General features: G+C 40.1%; 1 protein-coding gene across 1 annotated transcript in view; it reads right to left on the minus strand.

Moving 5' to 3' along the window:
• b4galt2 (UDP-Gal:betaGlcNAc beta 1,4- galactosyltransferase, polypeptide 2) overlaps positions 1-24,316 on the minus strand; it is a 181,436-nt gene that overhangs the window by 136,635 nt on the left and 20,485 nt on the right. Inside the window, exon 2 of the mRNA XM_039814826.1 lies at positions 18,748-19,857. Coding sequence (XP_039670760.1) covers positions 18,748-19,153 — 406 coding nt within the window. The 5' untranslated portion in view covers positions 19,154-19,857. The remainder of the gene's footprint in view (positions 1-18,747; positions 19,858-24,316) is intronic.

The following is a 24,316-nucleotide window of genomic DNA, read 5'->3' on the forward strand; positions in this document are numbered from 1 at the left end:
ACAGGTAATTGAAGTGAGATTGAGGAGTTGTAATTGGAACTCAGTGTCTGTTTGAAGCTTACACACACACACACACACACACACACACACACACACACACACACACACAGAGTGGGACAGGTGAGGTGAGAGGGTAACAGGATCTCAGGTGGGTCTGGGCTTTTGCTTTTGTCTGGAAATTAAACAGCTTCAAAATACCTCTTCTCTAAATTAAGGTGAATTGACAGACGTCTGTGAGTATATGGGAGTATATGTGTGAGTGCTAAAATAGGTGCATGTTAGTATGTGTGTAAATATGTAAATATAGTGTGTGTGTGTGTGTGTGTGTGTGTGTGTGTGTGTGTGGGTGTGGGTGTCAGTGCAGTCAATGAGCCTGTCTCAAGAGGAAGCGTTGACTGTGCTCTTATATAAAGTGCTGCTCTGTGGAAGCTGTACAGTAAAAGGCACTTCTTTCACTTCCAATAATCACTGTCAACTATGAAACGCTTGATATAGATTAAAGATAAATATCTAAAGGGAGCAAAGGTGAAAGATAAACCAGGCACAATGTGAAGAGCTGCAGGTGACAGGCGCTTCAGTTTAATTGTGCGGTCACGGAAGGCTTGTATCATGTGGACGCGCCGACAGTTTTGTTGTCATTACTTAAAATTCCTCATGGGGTGGCAGAAACTACGCATTATAGCTTAAAAACGGTTACATTTGCTGTTGACAGACTAATCTGCTAATCATTTCAGAACTAATCAACATCTGATTACATATCTGATTCAATTCAAAAGAGGAGCAAGTATCCCCATGCTTGATGTTTTGACTTGATGCTATCCATTACGGTTGTGAAATAATAAAAATGCCTTTGGTGAAGCAGTCTGCTGTTTTTTAAATGGATGGTAATTTCATCCACGCCAAATGAACCGTTACATGTCGTCCTTTTTTGCTCTCAGGCAGCAGCTCAAAGACAGGAAGCAGGTTGGGTGAATCACACCCTGATGTACTTGCGTTCTTTCAGCTAATCATGCACGCCATGCAGCCTAACAGTAATTTAGCACCCTGGGAGTCACAGCTAAATCCGTGTAAAGATATACTCAAACATAAAAAGACTGGAAAAATAATTTGACAGATAAGCAGAGGAATCAAGTGGAAAACGTGTTTATCGGTTGTGTATGAGTCATTGCCGGGCAAGACATTTTACATTTCAATAATTTATGTCTGAATTTCAGTCAGTCTCAATACGTTTGGCTGTCTTTAAATGAAAGGCTGTGAATGAAAAGGGCTGTGCGGGCTAAAATTACCATCCTTCAACTAAAAGCATGTAACAGCGCTGCATCATTTTAAATGAGAAATAAAATGTTTCATTAACTTTATGCAGCCCTCTTTATGCAGCTTTATCATCACTACAAAACCATTTATTATCAACCTGTATATACCATGCGTCTTCGGAATCATTTTTATATCAGGTAACATGAGGCCAGGAATTATTGTGACACCAAAAAACTGAGTCGTCAGCCCACTGTGACTACTGTACAGTGAATGAATGTAACTGACATTGACAGAGAAACTGTATTTTATGTGGACGTCACAGCTGATATTCAAGCTACCTAAAAGGTCAGTAACAGTGCTGTTACAGAGTTGGCGAATTGGATTAGTGCATTTCCACAGCCTCACACATACTGTAATAAAATATAGTTATTATATATAATCTTAGTAAAAAATATATTTGTACATGTACCTAAATTTGGGTTGGGTTTTCAATTTTAATCGCTTATTAGATCTGGGGATTCCTAAGAAAAAGATTATTTTACAATTCCTAAAAGTTTGGACCCTACACACTTTCATCTATGTAGCAGGTGTCATTCCACGGTGTAGATTTTACAATATGGTGGTAAAATTTCAAAAGTTTTAACCCAATTGTACATGAACCTATAGAAAAGCTACACAAATCTGACTTGCAGAAATAAATGTTCTTTTGTGTTAATAGTCAATTGTGTTTTGGGCATTTTGGCATTTGAGTGATAGTTTAGTTGCCAGAATCAGATAATGCTGCCACTCAGGTTCAAGTAAACTCAAATGTCAAAGAGCAAACATTTAACTTGTACATGAAAACATGAAAAATATCTACATATTTCTTTGTCATTTTTACCAAATAAGTTATATAAAGACTAATGACTTTCATGGCTCCGGAAATAGAGGCAATTCTGTGCTTTAACAAGTTCTTGTTCTTATTCTCACTCAAAGATTATGTAACAAATTTGATAAGAAACACCAACTGTTTAGAAGAATATTCCTGCTACTGACTAAATTCAGTTATCAACTTTCTCCCTGCATCATGCACCATCTTTGACTCACACAACAACTTTGACGGCTACCCAACTAATTTGCCAGACGTCTGTTGATCTGTTGAGTAAGTGTACAGAGATGACACATCAAACAATGACCTCCCTGTCCACATATTTCCAGAGCCATGCTAAATAAATCCTCTTTCATGCTTTTTCCATCACATGGGCGTTGTGTGAGTCACCTACTAGCATTGATACAGGTGTTAGCTGCTCTAGATGAATCAGCAGATGGCATCATAAGAGGAAAAGTAAAATACTAAAATATTCAAAATTGGGGGAAAAGTAACCAGAAAGTAAAAACAAGACTGCTGGCAAATCAATTGTATACACACAAAATGTCATCATAATGTGTGTGTGTGTGTGTGTGTGTGTGTGTGTGTGTGTGTGTGTGTGTGTGTGTGTGTGTGTGTGTGTGTGTGTGTGTGTGTGTGTGTCCTCTAAATGGATCTATTCTTCACGAAGAGGATGTGGCTTCTCCACAGACACCACACTGTCGCTGCCTCTGGCATACTAAACTCTTCTTCAATTCACCTTCCTCTTTATTTTATTTTTCTTCTCACGCCCCCCTCCCTCTCTCTCCTCCTATTCCTCCCACCACCTCCTCTCTTTATCTTTATTCTGTTCATCATCAGCTCACCGCTCTCCTCCAGCCCTCCTCTGCTTATCTTTTCATTTTCCTTCCTCATTTCCTGCTCCCTGTTCTCATTTGTTCTCTCTCTTCCTCCTTCATGGCCATTCCTCTGTGGTGAATTATTAACCTGAGAGGATCTTTTAGCCTTCCTTATACCTAACATGAAACGGAAATAGATAGGATATATTGTCTGATCTCATATTTCACATCCCGCTATCGTGAAAAATCAGCACAGAATACACAAAACTGTGCACAAAATATAGACATCTAAATGTACAGTGCAAATGGTCACTACAGAGCAAAAACAGTCTGCAGTCTTTTTTCTATGTGTTGAGATTTATATTGGCTACGGTACGAGTGGATATTTGGGAGTCTTGGTCTCAAGAAAAGTATTTGAAAATCTGCCAGTTTATTACAATTTCATAGAGGTTATATTAACGTAAGTAATTGGGAACAGGGTAGAGCAAGTGATTGGGTTGTTGTGGGTCCCATGGACCACTGAGCCAAACTACATAATTGCAGTATAAAATAACAAAAACAATTGCCGGTGCAACACAGATGTCTTCTTACTTGATGGTTTTATTTCTTAAGGTGCATAACAGTGACTAACGTTTCGATGTAAGGTTACATCTTCATCAGAGTCCTAGATGTACCTAAGAGATGTAACCTTACATCGAAACGTTAGTCACTGTTATGCACCTTAAGAAATAAAACCATCAAGTAAGAAGACCTCTGTGTTGCACCGGCAATTTTTTGTTATTTTATACTGTTGTGTCCTGCCTTGGTTGCACCGGATTGTTGTGGCCTGCAGAAGCGCAGAGAACTCTCCTTTTTACCTGAATACATAATTGCAGAGGTTTGCGGGTGTTTGTGGGTGTGCGTGTGTTCAGGGAGGCCGGTGCAAGAACCATGCAATGGCCCTAAGAGTCTACAGTCATGCTAGCGGCTCTGTGTTAATACTTAAATCAGCATGCTAACAAGTTGATGTTTAGCAGGTATATTGTTTATCATCATCTTAGTTTGCCGTGTTAGCATGCTAACATTTTAAAATTAGCACTAAACACAAAGGCTGATGGGAATGTCATTAGTTTTGCAGGTATCTGATCATAAACCAAAGTACTGGACACAAACAATACACTTAAGTTATCAATAATAATATTTATAATTCATGGACATCTGTACCAAATTTCATAGCAATCCAATTGTTGTTAAAATATTAAAGTCTGGAACAAAGTGGCAGACCAGCTGACCAAATGACCAACAGACTTTAGAGCCACCTTGCCAGATTGCATCAGATTTTTATCGAAGGTTTTTTCTTTTCTTTTTTAAACCAATTCTTCATAATTGTCACTGTTCTGACACTTTCAAAGAAGAAAAGTTGACAGAGAAAGTAACGAAGGTCTGAAGGGAGAGCTAGTGTTTGCAGTAGGTGGTAGTAACACGATGCAAAACCACGCCACATATTACAAAAATAGAGTAAGTAGGACGAGGTGACATTTCTATTTAAATGTGAATTCTTTAGTAAATACTTTTCCCTGTGATACAGCAGCAAGCGCTCATCCTGTTCATTCAAACTCCAAATATATCCAAACCCCTTTTTTGTAGTCCGCTTGTGCGGCACAACTAGTAATAATCCTTTTAACTAATCCACATCAAATCTCTCACAATGTTAATCCGTTAGGCATGATGGTCCACGGCAGCCATTCATCTCTAAACACTTCTAACTGTGCTCTGGCATGCATAATTAAATTGTGATGGTACAGTAATTTGTTGTATTGCTGGGGCTTGGCAATGACTTAACTATTCATGTGCTGCAGGTTCACACGTATTCATGATGGGTTGGGACAAGGCAGCGCTGTGCATAATGTACAAGACGAGCGTAACATGACCAAGGATGAGGAAAACAGAAAATCACCGCATGCAACAAAAGAATGTTGGTTTCAGTGTGCAAAACACTTAAATGAAACATACATAATGGATACAATAGATAGTAGTTAGATGGATGAGACATCAAGATACAATGATAGTGTAGAGCAACGTTACTATAAAGAAAAGATAAACAGCCCAAACAGGTCTATGTGTTAGTGTCCAAAAAAGGCCATATGATTTTTCGAAGAATAGATCATATGAGTGTTTGCTGATCTGCAATCCAGTTAAGGTCTTGATAGGTTTAGGCAAATATAACTACTTGGTTAGGGTTTAAAAAAAAAAAAAAAAGCAAAGATGAATCTTAGACAAGAGTAGCAGTAGTTAAAAGAAAACCTGTTGAATGTTGGTACAATCCGAGGAGGTACTGTAACTGCAGACTTTTTTGACTGATCGTCCATCTACCCTACAATCTCAATGTTAATCAAACAACTTGATGTAAATAATACGCTATGGCCTTCACAGTGACGCAATCTATTATAAAGTACTGTATATCAAGACAGCTAATTTACTTATATCATCATAGTGCAAGCTGCTACAATACTATAAAAAGGTATTAAATTGCTTAATTCGTGAAACAAACACAAAACCTGGCTACCCTCATACCCAAATCAGCTGATGCTGCTTCGCTCTGACATTATGCCTCGAAATAAAAACGTGGTGACATAATTGCCTCACAGGCTTTTACCATATTTCAGACCTATAGATAGAGATATTGATAAATCCTGCAACAGAGTTATATAACCTGTGCAATGCAGTTGCACTTTTACTACAGACATACTGGAAATGTCTGCTTGAAACACATGAAGGAGGTGCTCAGTTGTTACTTTGCGAGCTTTACTTTGCAAAGTGGCTGCATATTATAGCAGCAACCTCCTGCACAGCCCATTAATATACAGTATGCAAAGTATTGTGAATGAACGCTTGCTTCAAGGCACAGCAATTCCCTCGTTGAAAACACAGATCTACCTAAGTTAAGCCCTCTGGGTAGTGAATATGACAAAACAGCGGTCAACTGCACAGGGGATTCAGCTACATGACGTGACGTGATTGATCTGAGCACCAGTTTTGACTTCTGAAACTGTTGCTTCTCCCCTGCTAGTGTTCTGGCAGTGTGCCTGCTCTTTAAGATCATGCTAATCTGGTGGGGGGTTGTTACCTGTCCTGTGATATGTTGCATTTACATCTGCAATTACTGTTGTATGGAACAGTATTGTTTGCCTGTTTGTTTTATAACTATGTAAAATCCAATAAACAGATTGTTAAAAAAAAAAAAAAAGAAATAAGATCATGCTAATCAAAACAGGTTGAGCTCAGTGCATGTGCATGTTTTTGTTACATACTCCATGGAGCAGAGGCATATATTAGTTTTTTTGCATATTACAGTTTGGTTTGTTGTCATCTGTCAGACAAGGCCTGTAGCAACCTCAAAGGCTGTACTTAGGCACAATGGTGCTTAGACCTAAATCCTTACATCAGCATGCTAACGTGCTCACAATGCTAAAATGCTGATGGTAAGCAAATATATTTTTTACTATGTTCAACATCTTGGTTAGCATGCTAATATTTCCTAATTTGCACTAAACACAAAGTACAGTTGAGGCTGATTGGAATGTGATTAGTTTTGTATTTGGTCCTGAATCAAAGTATTGGACAAATGAATAATTTCAACTGATGAGGGTGCTAGATAAAAAAAAAAATCAGGAGATCACCAAAGTCATTATGATTCATCCTCTGGGTGTCATGAATGTCCGTACATAATTTAATGTTAATCCATCCAATAGTTGTTGAGATTTTTCAGTCTGGATCAAAAGCTGCAGCTGTTGGGTGACCAACAAGTTTATTTGTCTGTTTTTCAAAGCACAATCACAGCTGTTAATAACCAACCTAATAAACTAATCCTCTCCTACCACCCACTCAGAGAAACAGAGGAGCGTTGTTACGCATTTGGGGAAACCTCATCAGAGTCTGACAAACAGTAGGAGGATGGTTAACGTTAGCCAGGTCCTACCAGACTCTGGTACATTTCATTTGTACAGAGAGTCTGGCCACTCTCCATTGACAAGTGTCAACTTCCTTGAAGGCGGGTACTCTGTTGAAGTTTAAAACTATTGGATCTGCCCAGAGCCAATCTGGTAGCCTGGTTCCGCCCTCCTACGTACTGTCTGGTAGGACCAGGCTAACAAGAGGGGAGACAACAACGACTATCAGCTTAGCATTAGCACCATTAACGGAGCGAGCTTGAAAATCTAACTGTTCCCGAAACCCGTGGGGAGGAGGGCCACAACATCATGGCCACCAACACAACTCAGCAAAAATTGTTCATGCTCGGGCTTTAATTTCTGGATATTCAGCAGCGTTGCCACAATGGACCACATCTTTCACCGCCACCATTACGGAACTATAACTCAAACTAGCGCACGTCACGACCTCAACGTCATCGTTCTCAGCCACTCCCTCTGTTCGCTGATTGGACCCCCAAATATTTGGTCGGAGAAAACCATGGATGTATTAAGAGAACGGAGAAAACCCAAGAATACACCGCAAACCCAGACGTAGTACTGAAGGAAAATTAAAATTGAGAGGAAGTACGTAGGAGGGCGGAGCCAGGCTAGGTTAATGTAATATCTACATGGTTTTCATCATCAGTGAACATCAGTTCTAAGGTTGATTGTAAAAGTTGTGACTCTGAAAGTTTAAGCGCTAAGGAGGTACACTTGTGGCTCAAACTTTCAGAGCTTCACACAGAAAATAGCTGAGAGTAAATATAGTGCACTAGATAGTGAATAGGGAGTGATTTCAGGCATCCCCAGAGTCACACTGTTCCCTTTTTGAAATTGGAAAACTGTAGAAAATACTATATATACTATATACTGTCAGATACAGACACTTTGAAAATCACCTTCCCCCCATGGATATGGGTGGATCAGAGTGAAAATAATGAATAAATCAGGGTGGAGAGCTTGCTTGTAAGAGCACTCTGAACAGGGTGAACTGAGATCAGAGGAGGCATTTTATTTCCTCGTCAAGACTACAAACACAAGCAGCCTACAGTATAATGTAAGCGTTCAGACTGACATGTACACAGTGTTAACAAAACATGTAGGATACGCACACAGGCGCACAGCAAACACATCCTCCAGTGGACAAACACACAAAACCCAAACAACTATATGGCTGTGGAAATGCAGCCACAGACACAACTATACTATTAATGTTATGGATTCCTTGGTGGCTGTTACATGTTCTTCTGCATCAGCCAGCAGCCAATTCTGGGCACTACGACAGCCCAGAATTGGCCCAGTGAAAGCACGGCAGCAAAGTATGATATCTTGTTTCTCTGTCAAAAACGTAGTAGTAGTAGTACTAGCAGTTTTTTTACACATTTAAATAAAACAAGGGTTAAAGAATACAAAATTTGTTACGGAAAACATGAGCGGTCTCCGAGTTTGTTGAACCATCCATCCACCCCAACCTCCTCCCGCAGCTCTATAATGTCGTCCCCTGGCTTCCTCCTCCAGTCTCACACATACAGGACACGCTTATGGAAAATACATTTAACATATAGCATCCTCCGCATGCTCGTCACCAGGGTTTAATAATCATTCTTGTTCTGTGCTGCATCTGTCAGTCTTCAGCCATTCTTCATTGTCCATGGAGACACAGCTAAACAATCAACTCCACTCAAGCACCAAGTGACCACTCTAAACCAGCCCTGGAAGTGTCCTTTCTAGCCTCATATCACATTTCCTGAATCCACACAGTGTTGGCGAAGATTAAATTCTGCCTTCTGACAAACAATTCACTGGGGCTGATGAGGCCACTAGGACAGTTGATACAGTATGACTGTGCAGCTACACAGTGGCCCGGACAGGAAACGGTGAGACGATAGAGGACGCGTCGTTTCACCTTTTGAAACGAGTGAGTTCCAGCTCATAAAAAAAAAGGACACCCAATAACCAGATATCCAGATAGATTGATGAAAATCTGAAATTATGCTGCCACACGTTGGAAACTCACACACACACACACACACACACACACACACACACACAGCAGAATGGTCCTGTGTAAAAAGAAGTTGAATGGCACTGAGGAAGGGAGGCAGGGCCATTTTATTGAAGTTATGGCAGCCATTATGTTGTCAAGAGCCCTTTGCCGTCGTGGCCATGGCTGTGTTGGTTTCCTCGCTGTGTGGGAGTGCACAGCAATGTGTTTCTGAAGGGAACGACCTTGTTTATTGGCTTGATTGAAAAGCAGTGAAGAAAATAGGCTATTTTCTCTCACCGGACTGATGTCATTTCCTTGCCTAATAAACACAGCGTTAGGTGAGGAAACACCTAACGCTTACATTTACAATTCTTGGCTTTTTTACATCAGCTTACCTTGGGGTTGCTTTTCTTATTGCATCATTCCATGTATCTTAAATCTTATTTTGATAGCTTACAACATTTTACAGGGTAAAACAGAATAATGTGGTTGATTATTGATCTTGTACACTTTTATCCGCTGTATGCTGTACAGTAATATGTGAATATACATATAGCAGTGTCGAGATATGAAGCAGAAAAGACCTATCGAAACACAGCTGCACTTGTTATTTCATAAACACGAACTATTGGAGAATATGGTGTCCAGTGATTCACATGTGTCTTCCAATATATCACATTAAGGGTGCTTTCACATCTAACCTGTTTGCTGTGGTTTACACAAACGCTGAGGTGCTTTGTTTTGTTTAGGCTGGTGGGGAATCTTTCAAACGAATTCTGGTACGGAACAAAGAAACAGACTGATCCAGCTTGAAAACATTGATTTTGGTTCGGTTCCTCATGTTTATAACTCTTGATTTGTTTGTAGCATGAACATGAAACTCTGTAACATTGTCCGCCTCTGACCCTCACTGTCACCTACTGCTGCAAACACTCATTCATGCATTTGTAACATCCAGGCCTGACTACTGCAACAGCATCCTCTATGGTTCCCAAACAAAGTCCTCAATAAACTCCGGTACAGAACTCTGCCACCCACCTACTTACCTGGACCCGCTCACGTGACCACATCACCCCAGTCCTCCATGACCTCCACTGACTTGCGGTTCAACACAGCATAAACTTCAAGATTCTACTCCATACCTATAAAACGCCTTTAACAACCTGGCTCCCCTCTACCTCTCTGACCTGCTTCACCAGCACGCCCCCTCCAAAAGCCTCCGGTCTGCTGATGCCAACCTTCTGCAAATCTCCAGGACCAAGAGCCGAACCTGGGTTGACGGGGCGTTTTCAGTTGCCCCCCCCCCCCCTCGCTGTGGAACTCAAACCACATCAAAATTGCATTCAAAAACGGCCCTCAAAACCGACTCTACCTAAATTTATACCATCATACAAAAGCAACCATGCATGCTGACATAACACTGAACTCACTCCTGTTCACTTTAAGCACCAAGGTAAGCGCATGAACATAATCCAACTCATGTTCAGCAAGAAAAAGATATTCTCTCTTTGTAGGAAATATAATTTACAGGAAAGAAATCAATACAGAGTTCGGCAGTGTTCCACACAGCATCGATCTTTATACCCATTTTTTCAGTGTTCTTGTTTGTATGATTAAATATCTTTTCAAAATGAAATACAAACTGTTTTAAAAGGACAATCTCTAAATAGCAAATCTTAAGGCTATACAATCTGATTTACATTTCCAAAGTTTTAGATGTTTTTTAAAGTCTAACACAAATATAATGTGTGTGCCTTGAGTTCCAGTGACTGAGCTAACACAAAGCATTGTTCTAAACCTAAGCTGCCCTATTTAAACCCTTCATTAAAAATGTAGAAAAAAGGGCATAAAACATGCTGTGCCACAAACTCACCGTTCACTGAGCATTGGGAAGGTGAAGGCCTAAGGAGTGAAAGGCCTCCCTGGATTCAATCCGGCTTTAAGAGAGATTTTAACAGCATTTTCACATTTTGCCAGGTGGAAGGGTGAAATGGTTCAGGCTCTTCAGGGAGGGTTTCCTCCAACAGGGGACACATGTGGAAAGTTCAGGGTTATAAAGGACATGTCAATCCAATCAAATTACTCTCTGGCTATGAATAAAACAAGACTTAGAATTCTCTGGGTCCAGAAGTGTTCTGCAAAATGTAGGGTATGTGTAAGTGTATGTACATGTGTGCAATTATAAATGTGTTTGAATGTGTATTTGTGAATGTTTTTAAGAATGTTTACATGTGCTTATCTGTGTTGGGGGAGTTTTCTTGAAACAAGCTGAGCCCCCAACAAGTCAAAGTAATGAAGCCTAGTGGGATTAGTAACTGTATTCTAGTTGTAATCCTATTCACTACGCATTATAAGTGGTGGAGGAAGTATTCAGATCATTTATTTAAGCAAAGGTACTAATACCACACTGTAAAAATACTCAAAATCCTATATTGAAAATGTTACTTAAGAAAAAGTGTGTATTATAAGAAAAACGTACTTAGAGTATTAAAAGTAAAAATTCTCAAAAAGACCACCCCAAAAAAATCAGAAGTATTGAAAATAAATTAGGGGAAAGGGAAAAGCAGCAAATCCTCACATCTGAAAAAGTTGCGTTAACCATTTTTGCACGACAAATAGCCAAATACTTTAATTTACTACCAATTAAACTATTCATCATTTCCACTCTACTTGTGTTTATGTTAGGTCTATAACAAAACAGCATGTTTTATAAGCTCTTAATATGTTCTGTATACAAAAGTCTACATTTTTAGAGTAACTAAAGTTGTGGAATGCAGTGGAACAAAACAGTTCAATATTTCCCTCTGTAGTGTAGTGGAGTAGAAGTATAAAGTGGCATAAAAAGAAAATACACAAGTTAATCACAAGTACCTCAAATTTGTACTTTCTGCAGTTCTTGAGTTCATGTACTTAGTTCCATTACACTGCTCATTACTGAAAAAGGTACACATACATTAGTGTAAAGCAGTGTTGTAGTACTCAAGATCGGTCTTGGTCTCAATTCTTTCTAATTGCATTTGATAGGATGCTCTTCAGGGGTTTTCACAATTAAAACAAAAAAGACCTGGAAAATAGCTTTTAACCTCCCACTGAGCTGTGTGTGTGTGCGTGCGTGCGTGCGTGCGTGCGTGTGTGCACGCTCAAGCGTCGACATGTGTATCATGGGTGTGTAAAAAGTGATTAATAGGAAGAATAAATAATAGGGTTCAGGCTTGAGAAGAATTTACACAGAAACATGCACATGGATGTCTGAGCATTTACTAGAAATGTGCTTATTAAAACTCACAGATCAAACCTGAACACATTAAAGCTTGTGTCACTGTCCAATAAAGACTAAATGCAATACCTTGTTTTAAATTTGAGGCTGGTGCCACATCTAATAATTCACAGGTAACAGTGGCTTCCCAAACAGGTCAGTGATGATACACAGAGGGAAAAAGCAGCATAGTAATCCGATAATTATATATCAATATGAGAGGACAGTAATACTTTCATAGGGGTGATTGGCATATGACAAAAAAGCAGGAAAATATACGGCGCACCCATGATGCGGCGACAGCACCCCCCCCCCAACCTATCCTTTTAGGAAGGCTATATACTGTTTGTTTTTCTTTGAGAGGTTTCATTTAACTGTGTGGTCATTTAGAAGGCTTACTGAATGAATCTGCCAGACTGTTAACCTGCATACTCAGCATGTGTTCTTTATGAGATGTGTAATAGTACTGTTCAGGCATGAAAATAGGTCAGGGGTGAAAAAGGTGAGAAGGATATTACCCTTGTGGGGGGGTCCGGGGGCATGCTCCCCCGGAAGAAAATTTTAAATATTCCAGATTTTAAAACATCAATCTGATGCATTTTGAGATGCATTTTTTTGCCAACCAACAGTGTAATATTTCAATATGCACTCATTAAAGTTAATTTGACCGGCAAAACAGTTAAAGTCCTTCTGATATTACACAATAATAAAAGTCATAATTTTTAAAAACTAAAACGTTTTGGATCAATTTTTACTTCTTCCAACCATATGTTAAATTAAGAGTCAATGTGGATTTACATATTGCAATAATATCATAATCCTACAATGAATCATTGTGAAAACTAAACTTTACTACTTTGGCCAGGTCATCGTCAAACGACAAATAGTGGCTAAGACCTTACTATTTGAGAATATACAGATTTTTGTTGGTTTCTCCAAATACCTGAGGAAAAATGTCATTAGCACAACATAATAAAATTAACTGTTTTAGTTGAAAAGGAAGCTACAGAAATTGTGGCCAAGGTATTGTATATATACAATTTCACATGATCACATGTTTTACTGTAGTTTTTTTTAAACTATTTGTCTTAGTCATTGTCACGTTTAACCCTTGTGTTGTATTGCCTTGTCCTTCTGGGTAAAAATTTAAAATTCACTTGTCGATTTTTGCAAAAAAAATTTTTTAAAGGTTTTTGTCAAAAAAGCTTTCAAAGCTTTCTTTATTCACCAAATTGATGACATTATACCTATTTTTTTTAGGTAAAAAAGCAGAAATTATTAATTATTTTGACTAGCAGTTAAGATCAGAGGATGTTGAGTGGATCACAGACTAAGAAAGTCTTTCTTAAATGTTTTCTCTTTTTGCATTCAAAGCCCCATATCAATTAACCAACCTGCTCCAATCTCCTAGAAAATGTTTATATACAGCCAATTTGCAAGAGCAAATACGTTTGCTTACATTCTCTATCAACATAATGAGGAAATACTGTTTATTAACTGAACGTATCAGTAAAATGTCCATTGACATATTTCATTTTTCTACCAAAATATCTGATCTTGCAACACAACAGGGCTGTAACTAATAATTAATTGATTAATCGTTTGGTCTTTCAAATGATGGAAAATAGCAGGGGGAAAAAAACTAAACAAAAACACATCCCCATCACAATTTCCTAGAGATCAAACTGATATATTTACATTGCGTGTTTTGCCCAACCATCAGTCCAAAGATATTCAGTTTATTGTTATAGAAGACAAAGAATACCAGCAAACATTCACATATAAGGAGCTGGAACCAATCAAGTTTTGGCATTTGACTTAAAAAAGATTAACTTAAAACTGTTGATCGACTTAAAATAGCTGACAATTAATTTTCAGTTGATGGGACTAAGTGATTGATCAACTACTTTCTATGAGACAGGGTTGAAATAACCCAGAAAAAAAAACAACTGATAAAAACATAAGTAATTTGCAGTTTTCAATTTACACGATTTATTTACAACGACTTTTGGCAATACTTCTCAATGCCTAGGTTACACTTTGTTTTGATGAACAGCTGATTTGCATACCCCACATGCCAGCGAACACACACAGAGCCAGGATATAAAACTGTGGATGCTAGCCACTCATACAGGCAGCACCTGTCAGCTGGTGTTCTGGGACAGCCAAGGGCTTGTTTGTTTGTTTGTTTGTCTCTCTCTCTCTCTCTCTCTCTCTCTCTCTCTCTCTCTCTCTCTCTCGTGTGTGTGTGTGTGTGTGTATGTGTGTGTGTGTGTGTGTGTGTGTGTGTGTGTGTGTGTGTGTGTGTGTGTGTGTGTGTGTGTGTGTGTGTCTCTCTCTTTTTCCCTCAACACCCCCTCACCTCTCCACCTTCTGTTCCTTCCTCCACTCCATCCTGCCTCTCTGTCCGTCTCACTTCTTACCAACCATCATACCACCATCCATTAGATCTCTCTCTCTCTCTTTCTCTGCACCTGTGACTAAAAAACAGACTCACTCAGCCTTTCTCTGCCTTCCTGCTCATTACAGCCCCCAGGCAGCCACTCCATCACAGAGAAAAGGCAGAGATAAGCTACAAGAGTACACCTGTGCCTGGTGTGAATGGCAAATCCAGAGTCAGTGACAGCCAATTCCAGGCAAATAATGGAATCAGCGAAGAGACAAATCAACCTGACAGCTTTATCTCCCACTCCCAATTTCAAAGCATGTTACAAACCTCATTATCAAATGAGAAAAGCAATTATAAAAAAAAAAAAAAAAAGATGAGAAAAATGTTGCCACAATTGCACTCGCAGGGGATTATGTTTACAAAGCTCCTTTACCGATGGAACAGGTGGAAGAAAATAAGAAACATATTTTCATTTCATCAACTGAGCGATAATCTGCTGTATACGAGTAACAAAAAAAAAAACTAAATTAAAGATTGGAAGAAAGAATGAATAGTGTAAATATAAATCTATATATTATTAAATATATGTGTGTCAAATCAGATCAGGTTTATTTGCAAGGTCTAAATGGGCTTTTAGGTCGACAATATCACTGGTTCACGACTCAGTCCAAGCTCTTTAAGAAGACACAAAAGACATTGCATAACACCTGAGCAAAACAGGAGGAAAAGGAAAAACTCCCAGAAAGAGAACTTTCTGGAGGGTGGGGGTGCAATAAGAAGGCGAAGCAGCAAACCCAAAATGTAAGGTAGGGAATAGTTTGGGAAATGTGCATTTTCTAATTTTTTTTAATGTGCAGTTAAATGAGAATATTAATACCGCTCTCATGTCTGTACAGTAATAATGAAACTACAGTCAGCAGCCGGTTAGCTTAGCATAAAGACGGAAAATGGAAATAGCTATATAAAGTCTACCTTGCACTTCTTAACTTCACTATTTACTGTATCTTGCACCCGGCGCAGCGCAGCACAAAGCCCAATGCAAGTGTCTTTGCTAGTTTAAGACCGACGTTGTCAATTTCCCGTCCAGCGCCCACGCACCTGCACCGATCTTTGCGCCCATGGGCATGCTGGTCTTACAGTGAGGTGTGTTCAGGTGAATTCTTGGCGTATTGCTATCTTGAGGCAGCAGGAAGTGATCGCCCCATTGACCAACAAAAACCTGGTCTAAAGTCAATAGCACAGCATTTCATTGTTATTTTAACAGCACATTAGTAAAATGCACCTAGGCTCGTGCACAGCGCGCGCACACTATGCTTGTTACACACACACACACACACACACACACACACACACACACACACACACACACACACACACACCACACACACACACACAGGGAAGCGCAGCAGTACACAAACATGCAAAAGATTACAAATAAAAATACTACGGTGCTAATCCGCCATAATAATAGCAATGCGCCAAGGTACAAATGCGCCTGGCTTTTAAAGGGAATGGGAGATGACACTCTGATTGGTTTATTGCATGTTACGCCCAAAACATACCTATGAATTAAGTACAACCATTTTTAACCATGCGCCCAGCACACGGACCCTTTTTTCCGCCGTCAAACTAGCAAAAGTGGATATGGACACGCTCTAAACGCACCTGCGCCATGTGCAGACAGATAGTGGCCTCATTGGTATCAGGATCAGTTGATCAAGACAAGTCCTCTCTGGCAAATGTGAAATAAAAATAGCAGCAGTTAGTTCCTCCTTCCTGAGCTCAATAATTTGTGAGTATTCATGACAGAGAGCTGTGGAGCGTATGTGTGTGTGTGTGTGTGTGTGTGTGTGTGTGTGTGTGTGTGTGTGTGTGTGTGTGTGTGTGTGTGTGTGGGTGTGGGTGTGGGTGTGGGTGTGGGTGTGGGTGGTGGGTGTGGGTGGGTGGTTGTGTAAGTGATAGAGTCCGTGTCCACTATGTAATTATAGATTTAGTAAACCCGAGGCTTAGTGTGACTCAATCAACCTCAGATTTGTTGGGTGGATGGATGGATAGTGAAGATAATGAGGTGTGTGTGTGTGTGTGTGTGTGTGTGTGTGTGTGTGTGTGTGTGTGTGTGTGTGTGTGTGTGTGTGTGTGTGTGTGTGTGTGTGTGTGTGTGTGTGTGTGCGCATGTGTGTGTGTGTATACCAGTGTGCAGGGGAACTACATTCATATCACATATTATATATATTAATCCCAAGACACTGTATGTATGACCAGTCTGTGTGTCACTTTTGTGTGTGTGTGTGTTTGTGTGTGTGTGTGTGTGTGTGTGTGTGTGTGTGTGTGTGTGTGTGTAATGCCACTGCTAGTTAATTAGAAAGCTTTTCGCTGATGAAGGCAATTCATACAAAGCTTAAAAAACAAGTCCAGACTCTGTACAGTCCCGTGGTGCATTTTTCGTGATGAGGTATGGATTTTCTTCTGAATACACGAGGATATGGGATTTGTTTGAAAAACTTGCAGTTTAGAAACCTTACCGTTTCTATAGAAAACGGCTTACATTCTTCTTCTCTTTTTTTTTTTTTTTACATTTCTTTCTGTTCTTAAATTCTTACTTAGATTAATGCATGTTTTTCAAGGGCTCATACAGGCAATGCAGATTGTAACAAATTGTAAAACACTGAATAAATAAAGAAAAACTGCCAACCACTGTCACTACAACTTCTGAAACATCTACAGTTTCAACAAGATTCCTGCAACCATCTGTAGCTCTAAGCATCCTAATTAATAATTATTTCAACTTGTGTGTTCTTTTAAGACAATGAAAGCACAAAATAAATATTCTTAAAGCTCTGGTGTGGGTACGTGTGCTGCTGTGTGTGCCTTCGTGTCTCAGTGCATGAATCTCTGCTAATAGCCGCGCTGTGAGTCTGTAAGGTTGAAATACCACAGTGGAAATCGTTGACATTAAATCCATTTTATGTTGCAGGCTGACCCAGAAAAACAAAATTACGGCTAAACTTGCTCTTCCGCTAATTGGAATTAGACTGGAGAGGCATTTATTTACTGAATATAAAATAGTATGCTCCGGCTTCGAGCTCCGATCAAGGTCTCCCCTTATTCATAACACTAATCAATGATCTGCAAATCCTCCGTTATTGGGCATACAGTGTGTACAGGCCATAACAACAAATACAACAAGCCAGCTGGATAAACAAATCAAACAAATAGGTCATCAGAAAAGGTGATTAAGCAAGACAGAAAGTGATTCAAATAGAAAAGTCACAATATAAGCTCACTCATGCAGATCAAAAGCATATGACTATTTAAGATATAATTAGCTATAATAGGAGTTTACAGTACAGAATAGAAACAGGATAACGTGGTGTTTTGCCTAAACATATTGTACTGAAAGCCTGAAACACAAGGCAAAACCCTCTTTGTTTCCATTTGGAAACATATTTACAGTAAAAAAGGCTGTCATAAGCATTTAAAAATTGTTATCCCACACAGCTGTGGACTGTCAGTGCTTTATGCTTCAAGAAGAGTGTGGATATCCACTTTGGTGATCAGTTTCAGTACAGAATGTCTTCTTCACATCTGCCCATGTCATTTTCTTTTCAACAAGACACCGGCCCGAAATCTGCAGACTGCTGGCTAGCTAGCATTACATGGCAGCGACAGACTGGATACACTAAAATGGACACACTATCAACTCCTCTCATAACGAGAGAGACCTCGTCAACAAACACAACCCAATAGCGCAGATCAGTTTGCATAGTCTTTTCGTCAATCTGGCACTTTGTGGACGCAACGGCTAAATTTACCACGAGATAGCCAGAGCCCGAAATTAGCCATGCCTGAACTCTGTAAACACCTTGAGTCACGACAGTTCGCTAAACTGTAGGGGTGGGAATCACCAGAGGCCTGACAATATCATCACAATACTTGTGTCAAGATACAATATTATTGCAATTTTAAACATATTGCGATATATTTATTACCTTTTTTCAAACTTCAAATTTTTTTTTCAAAATATCGTGATACTATGCTGTATCGATTTCCCCCCCACCCCTACTAAACTGTGACATATGCACATATAGTGTAACTATCATCACAGTTTACGGGACTGTAATGACTCAAGAAAGCTAATGTAGCCAGCTATCATCTAGGTTCCTTTTAGATTTCTATTAACACTTGTAAATGGTGGTGAAGTGGAGGACCATCAATTATTACTCACCAAGGCCTGGTGGGATCTCGGGGCACGGCGGCAGCGGTTTGGGGGAAGGTGTCTGATTGGTCTCAGGCTGCACACTCGGCACCAGCTGCTCCCCTGTGGCCAGGTAGCTGGCTAAAGTAGCGTTGGGCCTGGAAAGGTTGTAAAAGTAATAATGGTGTCCGCTCCCTGCTGGTCCGCTGACGTTATTCCTGGATCCGTTGCGGCCGTTGTTGAAGCGGCTGAAGAGGTCGAAGCGCTGCGAGTAGACGTCGAAGTACAGGATCATCATGATGAGGAAGTGGAGCAGGCAGAGCAGCAGGACGCCTTTACAGATGCGCTCCAGAGTCCTGCCCAACATCAGCCGGGTCATGGCCGTGGAAGATGACCGCCAGCCTCGACAACGCTGGCGCGGCACGGCTACAGACATGTGCTCATCCCGACGGCTGCTATTAGATCTCTGATAAGAACATGTGGTTAGCTGATACCCAAATATCTAACTACTGCAGGGGTCATGGGGTCATTAATGAGGATAGGAAGGCCACACAGTCAGCTACAATTGAGTTGCCAAGTCTTAGTTGCCAGATGGTTTCTGGTGCGTCCCCAGATTCCCTGCATGACAAAAGTACTAAAATGTTGTAATCAGCCTCAATCCCTGAGTGAGATGATCCGGAAAGTTATTTACTAACGTACATAACTGTAGATATAGCAAATAAGTACAAATGATGAGTTCAGTATAATCTAAGATTTAAGGCCCGTATTTCGGATAAATCTTTGCTGATATGGGCATGTGATCATATGTTGGGTCAGTGACTATCCTAGTGTCCCAAATTGCTGCTGCAGCCATGTGGTATCCCAATGTTAAAAGACAGTCCAGTTAGTTTCACGATGACCAATTAGTCCATCAACTAATGCTTTAAACTTTTAAATGATAAGTGATCCAAAGTGATGGCACACAAGTGGGAGCTGCTGACAAACATTCATCATCAGTGGAGAGGGTCCTGCTGGCATTTCAGTCCAGATGTCCTTTTCTTATGGCATCAGGCTAGTCAGACTCGCAGAATTTGTTGGTTGGTGATCGCCAAAATACTGCTCTCTCTTCTATAAGTCTTAGACCAGGAAAGTCTCAGGCACCTGAAGGAAAATAAAAGACAAAGGAAAGAATAAATTAGGATGAAGCCCTTAAATTACATTATAATAATAATTATAATTTAATGACACTCATTTATCAAATGTTTACGTTAAAGGATAGCTATGAGCTGTTAATGTTTTGCCCTGGGCTGAGTCAGCTAATTTTACAGCTGTACAGCTAACTGAATTCACTAGCTAACGGCAGCTAACTACAGTTAGCGGTTACTTTAGTAAGCTGCCGTAAGCTAGTTTTAGCAACAAGAAATGTTAGCCTAAAGCTAACGTTATCTGTTCAAAATTCATTAAATCACCTCGGTACTGCATTCACTGTCGTCAAACTGGTCTTATAACTTAAAACATCTTAATGACAAGTCCAAATTGATTCCACTTTACTTGAGGGTGGATATGGATATTATTCATGACACCGTCATATAAGCATTTGATGAAATCAAACTTCATGACAGGTTCAAATTGTTTCACTTTACTTGAGGTCAAGGAATAATATTCATGACACAATTATAATGCTCTCATGACAGCCAATGTAAAAAACAACCTCTTAATGAAGCTAAATAGTTTATTAAAGTTTGATAATTGGGCCTGTCATGACATATTTATGATGTCTAGGTTAATGTCAAGTTGTCATTACAAAGACATCGACAGGTTGTATTGTCTTGCTTAAGTTGTCATAACACAGAGATTGTTGTCTTCGTTAAAGTCAAGTTGTCATGACAAAGACACCTCGGACAATGCTAACTTTGCAAAGTGTCATAATTTACCGAATGACACTTAATGATCTTGAACACTCAAAATGACTCATTCATGTTCATTACAAGTGTCATGTCATAATAATGACGGTGTCATGTCAGGTCTTATGCACACCCCTTCAAATAAAGGGTTACCAAAAGAAGTACACAAGAGAATTTGACAGAAACTGAACCAACAACAAAAGCATCTACAGATGCAGACAAATAAAAAACTCTGACTGCGGCCGTTCAGCCGAATTGACATGCCAAGTCAATTTTCCAGTCAAGTGGTTTAAAAAGCATTTATGATGGAATGAGAAGGCAAGAGGGAATACACAATGTAGTTGAACATATGAGCTAAAGGGGAGAAAAAGAGCTTTCCCACAAGCAAAGCTTATTGTAGGTTTATGGCTTTTCCAATCAATGAGAGAAAAGAAGATGAGGTTGAAGTAGACGATAAAAACACTGGACCTACACCAGACTTTCTTATGAAAAACCAACAGAGTTAGAGAGAAAGTGATACATGTTAAAATACTAAGCTGGTAACTGGAAAAGGGTGGATGTCTGGTACTTAAGTGGTACCTAACATCACAGACATCCCCTAGGAAAATCCCTCAAATTTAGCAAATTTAGAAATGTAAGATTGTTTGCAAATATCTTACATTTCTGGAAATTGGCTGTTCCAACAGACAGGAAGAGACATACACTTATAGTGTCTTTAACTACAGACTGCTTACTTTCATGCTATTTATTGATTTGTTCCATTTCTGGTCTTTTGTTCACACATATCCGATACTTCGAACAAGCGTGTGAGCTTGAACCCAAGTCCATTAAAACAGCTATCTTGCTTTCATCTGGGTGGCGTCTATGGTTTTTTACAGTTTGCAAGAAAGGACGAATCTGTTAAAGTCAAAGGTAAATCACAATCACATCGTGTATAGAGTCGGTGGGCGGGCTTAACATAATGATCGCAGATTTGCGACGGTTTCGTGTGAATTCCCTGCTACTTGAAAACAAAGAAGATGGCTGCTGCTGCTGGCGAACAGCGGTCTTTCGAACGGGCTTTGGCCGTGACTGTGGAAGACTTGGAGTTAAGCATTTCTTTGAGAAAAGAACAAAGAACGGCACTGAAGTCATTCTTAAAAAAAGGAAGATGTGTTTAATCTATCAACTAGCGTTGCTCTGCTTGGTTGTAGCGCTATCCGATTGCGTGCAAAGGGAATTTGAAAGACAACCGTTTATCCCACCCCTCGGATTGAGCCCTGCCAATGGTGAGTTCCCAGACCAAACATCTTGATGTGGGTCTGGCTTGTCAGGCTAGTAAAATGCAGCATACGGTGAGTTACTATGTTGCTTCTCGGGACATGTTATGGCAAAATACAGCTAATTGAAATCTAGTGGCTGAATCATTGGTGACTGAGCTGATGGTTGCTGCCTGTCCAGAAAGTTGGCTGCCTCTTGCTGTGTCTGTTGTTTGTCAGTGGGCAACAAAGTTGAGACTGCCAAGACTGAGCATCGAGGGGTGTGTGTGTGTGCGTGTGTGTATATGTGTGTATGCGTGTATGTGTGTGTGTGTGTGTGTGTGTGTGTAACTTGCTAGTTAATGAGATGGATTTCTGCTGACAGGGACACCACACACCATTTGCACCATAATGCTTGTGCAGGTCAGGATTTATTTCCCAGCCGTGCCGCTCTTCAGTAACTAAACAGGCTGGCATTCAATGTATCAGGGGTGAATTCATAACATGTAGTGAGGCAGTCGGACAGATAATCAGTCAGACACACAGAAGAGACTTGCCCCATTTTCTGCTTCAACTACAGAGCTCAGGGGCAAGCAGGTTGCCCTCGGTGTCCAACAGGTGTTGAACCATGTGATGCAACACTGTTAAAAATCAGCAGCAGAGAAACAGAAGAAATAAATACGCACAGGATTGAGATCCTATTTTGCTCCAGATGACCAGCTGCACAGGACTTATCGGAGATCAATGTAGATACAACACATGTCAGTACTTTTTCTCTCATGTGAGGTATGAAAACGAAGGCCTACAAGGACTAAATCCATCTGCACCTAAGCCTCTTTATTTGCTGACAGTTGATTCAACTGACTTTTCTCAAGACAACAAGTACTATCTTGGGACTTGAGTTTTTTTGTCTTGAAAAAGGTCAGCAGACCGAAACAAAAGACAATGAAATGGTACAGAGAAAATCTCATGTTTTTCACTTGGCTTCTGTCTCCTTGAATTCTCTCTCCGGGACATCTCACGGCGATTGTATACAAGGTGGGACACATTTGTGTCACCAACAAAGTCATGTATGACTCTATGCAGGCTTTGAAGCTTTTAAGTCACGGAGAGAAAGACCAAGGAGATTAAGAAGAAAAGACAGAGATGGCGACAATGACAGAGAGAAATATACCAATTATGCAACCAGTTTATGCAAGGATCCCTGTACAGTAACTTCCTTTTTAACAACAGCAATATATTTCATAACAGTCCCCGATCATATAATGTCTGCCAAGGAACCCACAGAGAAATGCTATTAAAATGTGTGAAGTGGAATACAACTGCCCTTTTTTGTCTCTATTAAGTTTCAAGGCTGTTTCTAAATGAGCAAAAAAAAAAGACTGGACAGTCCAGATGACAACCAAAGAAGGAAAGGGTAACAGAATATCAAAAAGAGTTTTTAAACAAAATCAATGATAGAGATTTGGTTAAAGTGTAAAGGAACAATTCAAACCAATCAAGGACATAATACTTCATCATGCCTCCTTGTTTCATCAAAATTAAACCAGAGGTAGGTGCCAATGGGGACAATCTTTGTAATTTGTAAGCATGCCAGTGTTCTCCCTACCACAGAGAGCAGTGGGCTCGCTAATCTCTATGTGAAGCTACAGAAAGTGCAGCCTCTGTCACAGAGGTTAACAACCGGGCTAGTCTATATCCACGACGTTCCACTTCCGGGATTGCTCTATTGCCGCAGGAAATTCTCCCGGATTTCACTCTTTTCAGCCGGATGTCCGGTACCTTCCACTTTCTTTGTGTTGTAATTTTAAACTCTGGTCGATTTATGAGGACTATAGTTAACTGCTCCTCAGATCTCTGCAGGGTAAATCCAGACAGCTAGCTAGACTATCTGTCCAATCTGAGTTTTCTGTTGCACGACTAAAACAACTTTTTAACGTACACATGTTCCACCAAAACAAGTTCCTTCCCGAGGCTATTTTGCAGCGGCACCGTGGGTCTGCCCAGTGCTTAGCGCCACCCACGACACTTGTGATTGGTTTAAAGAAATGACAATTAACCAGAGCATGTTTTTCTCCCATCACAGAATGCTGTGTGGACTAGCCAGACCCTCCTCCGCAGCCCTGTGGAGGAAGGTCTGGCAAAGCGAGACTGCAATCGGGCTAACTTATTGTTAAAAAAGGGGGGTAATCAATGGTTGTTGTTTTGTGCTGATAGTTTGATGAGAAGATTAACACCACTTTCACATCTGTATGAAGCTAAAGCCAGCAGAAAGTTAGCCTAACTTAGCATAAAGACTGAAAACAGGCGGAAACAACTAGCCCGGTTCTCTCCTAAAGTTGAAAAAGATCCACCTATCATACCAGCACATCTACAGCTCACCAGTTAACACACTATCAACCGTTCAATTCGTACAATAACTAAAGTGTAAAAACAAGAATTTGCTGTTTTACAGGGATGAAGTTCCCAAAATTTCAC

The sequence above is a fragment of the Perca fluviatilis genome, chromosome 11 (genome assembly GCF_010015445.1).
Source record: "Perca fluviatilis chromosome 11, GENO_Pfluv_1.0, whole genome shotgun sequence".
Classification (NCBI taxonomy): Eukaryota; Metazoa; Chordata; class Actinopteri; order Perciformes; family Percidae; genus Perca; species Perca fluviatilis.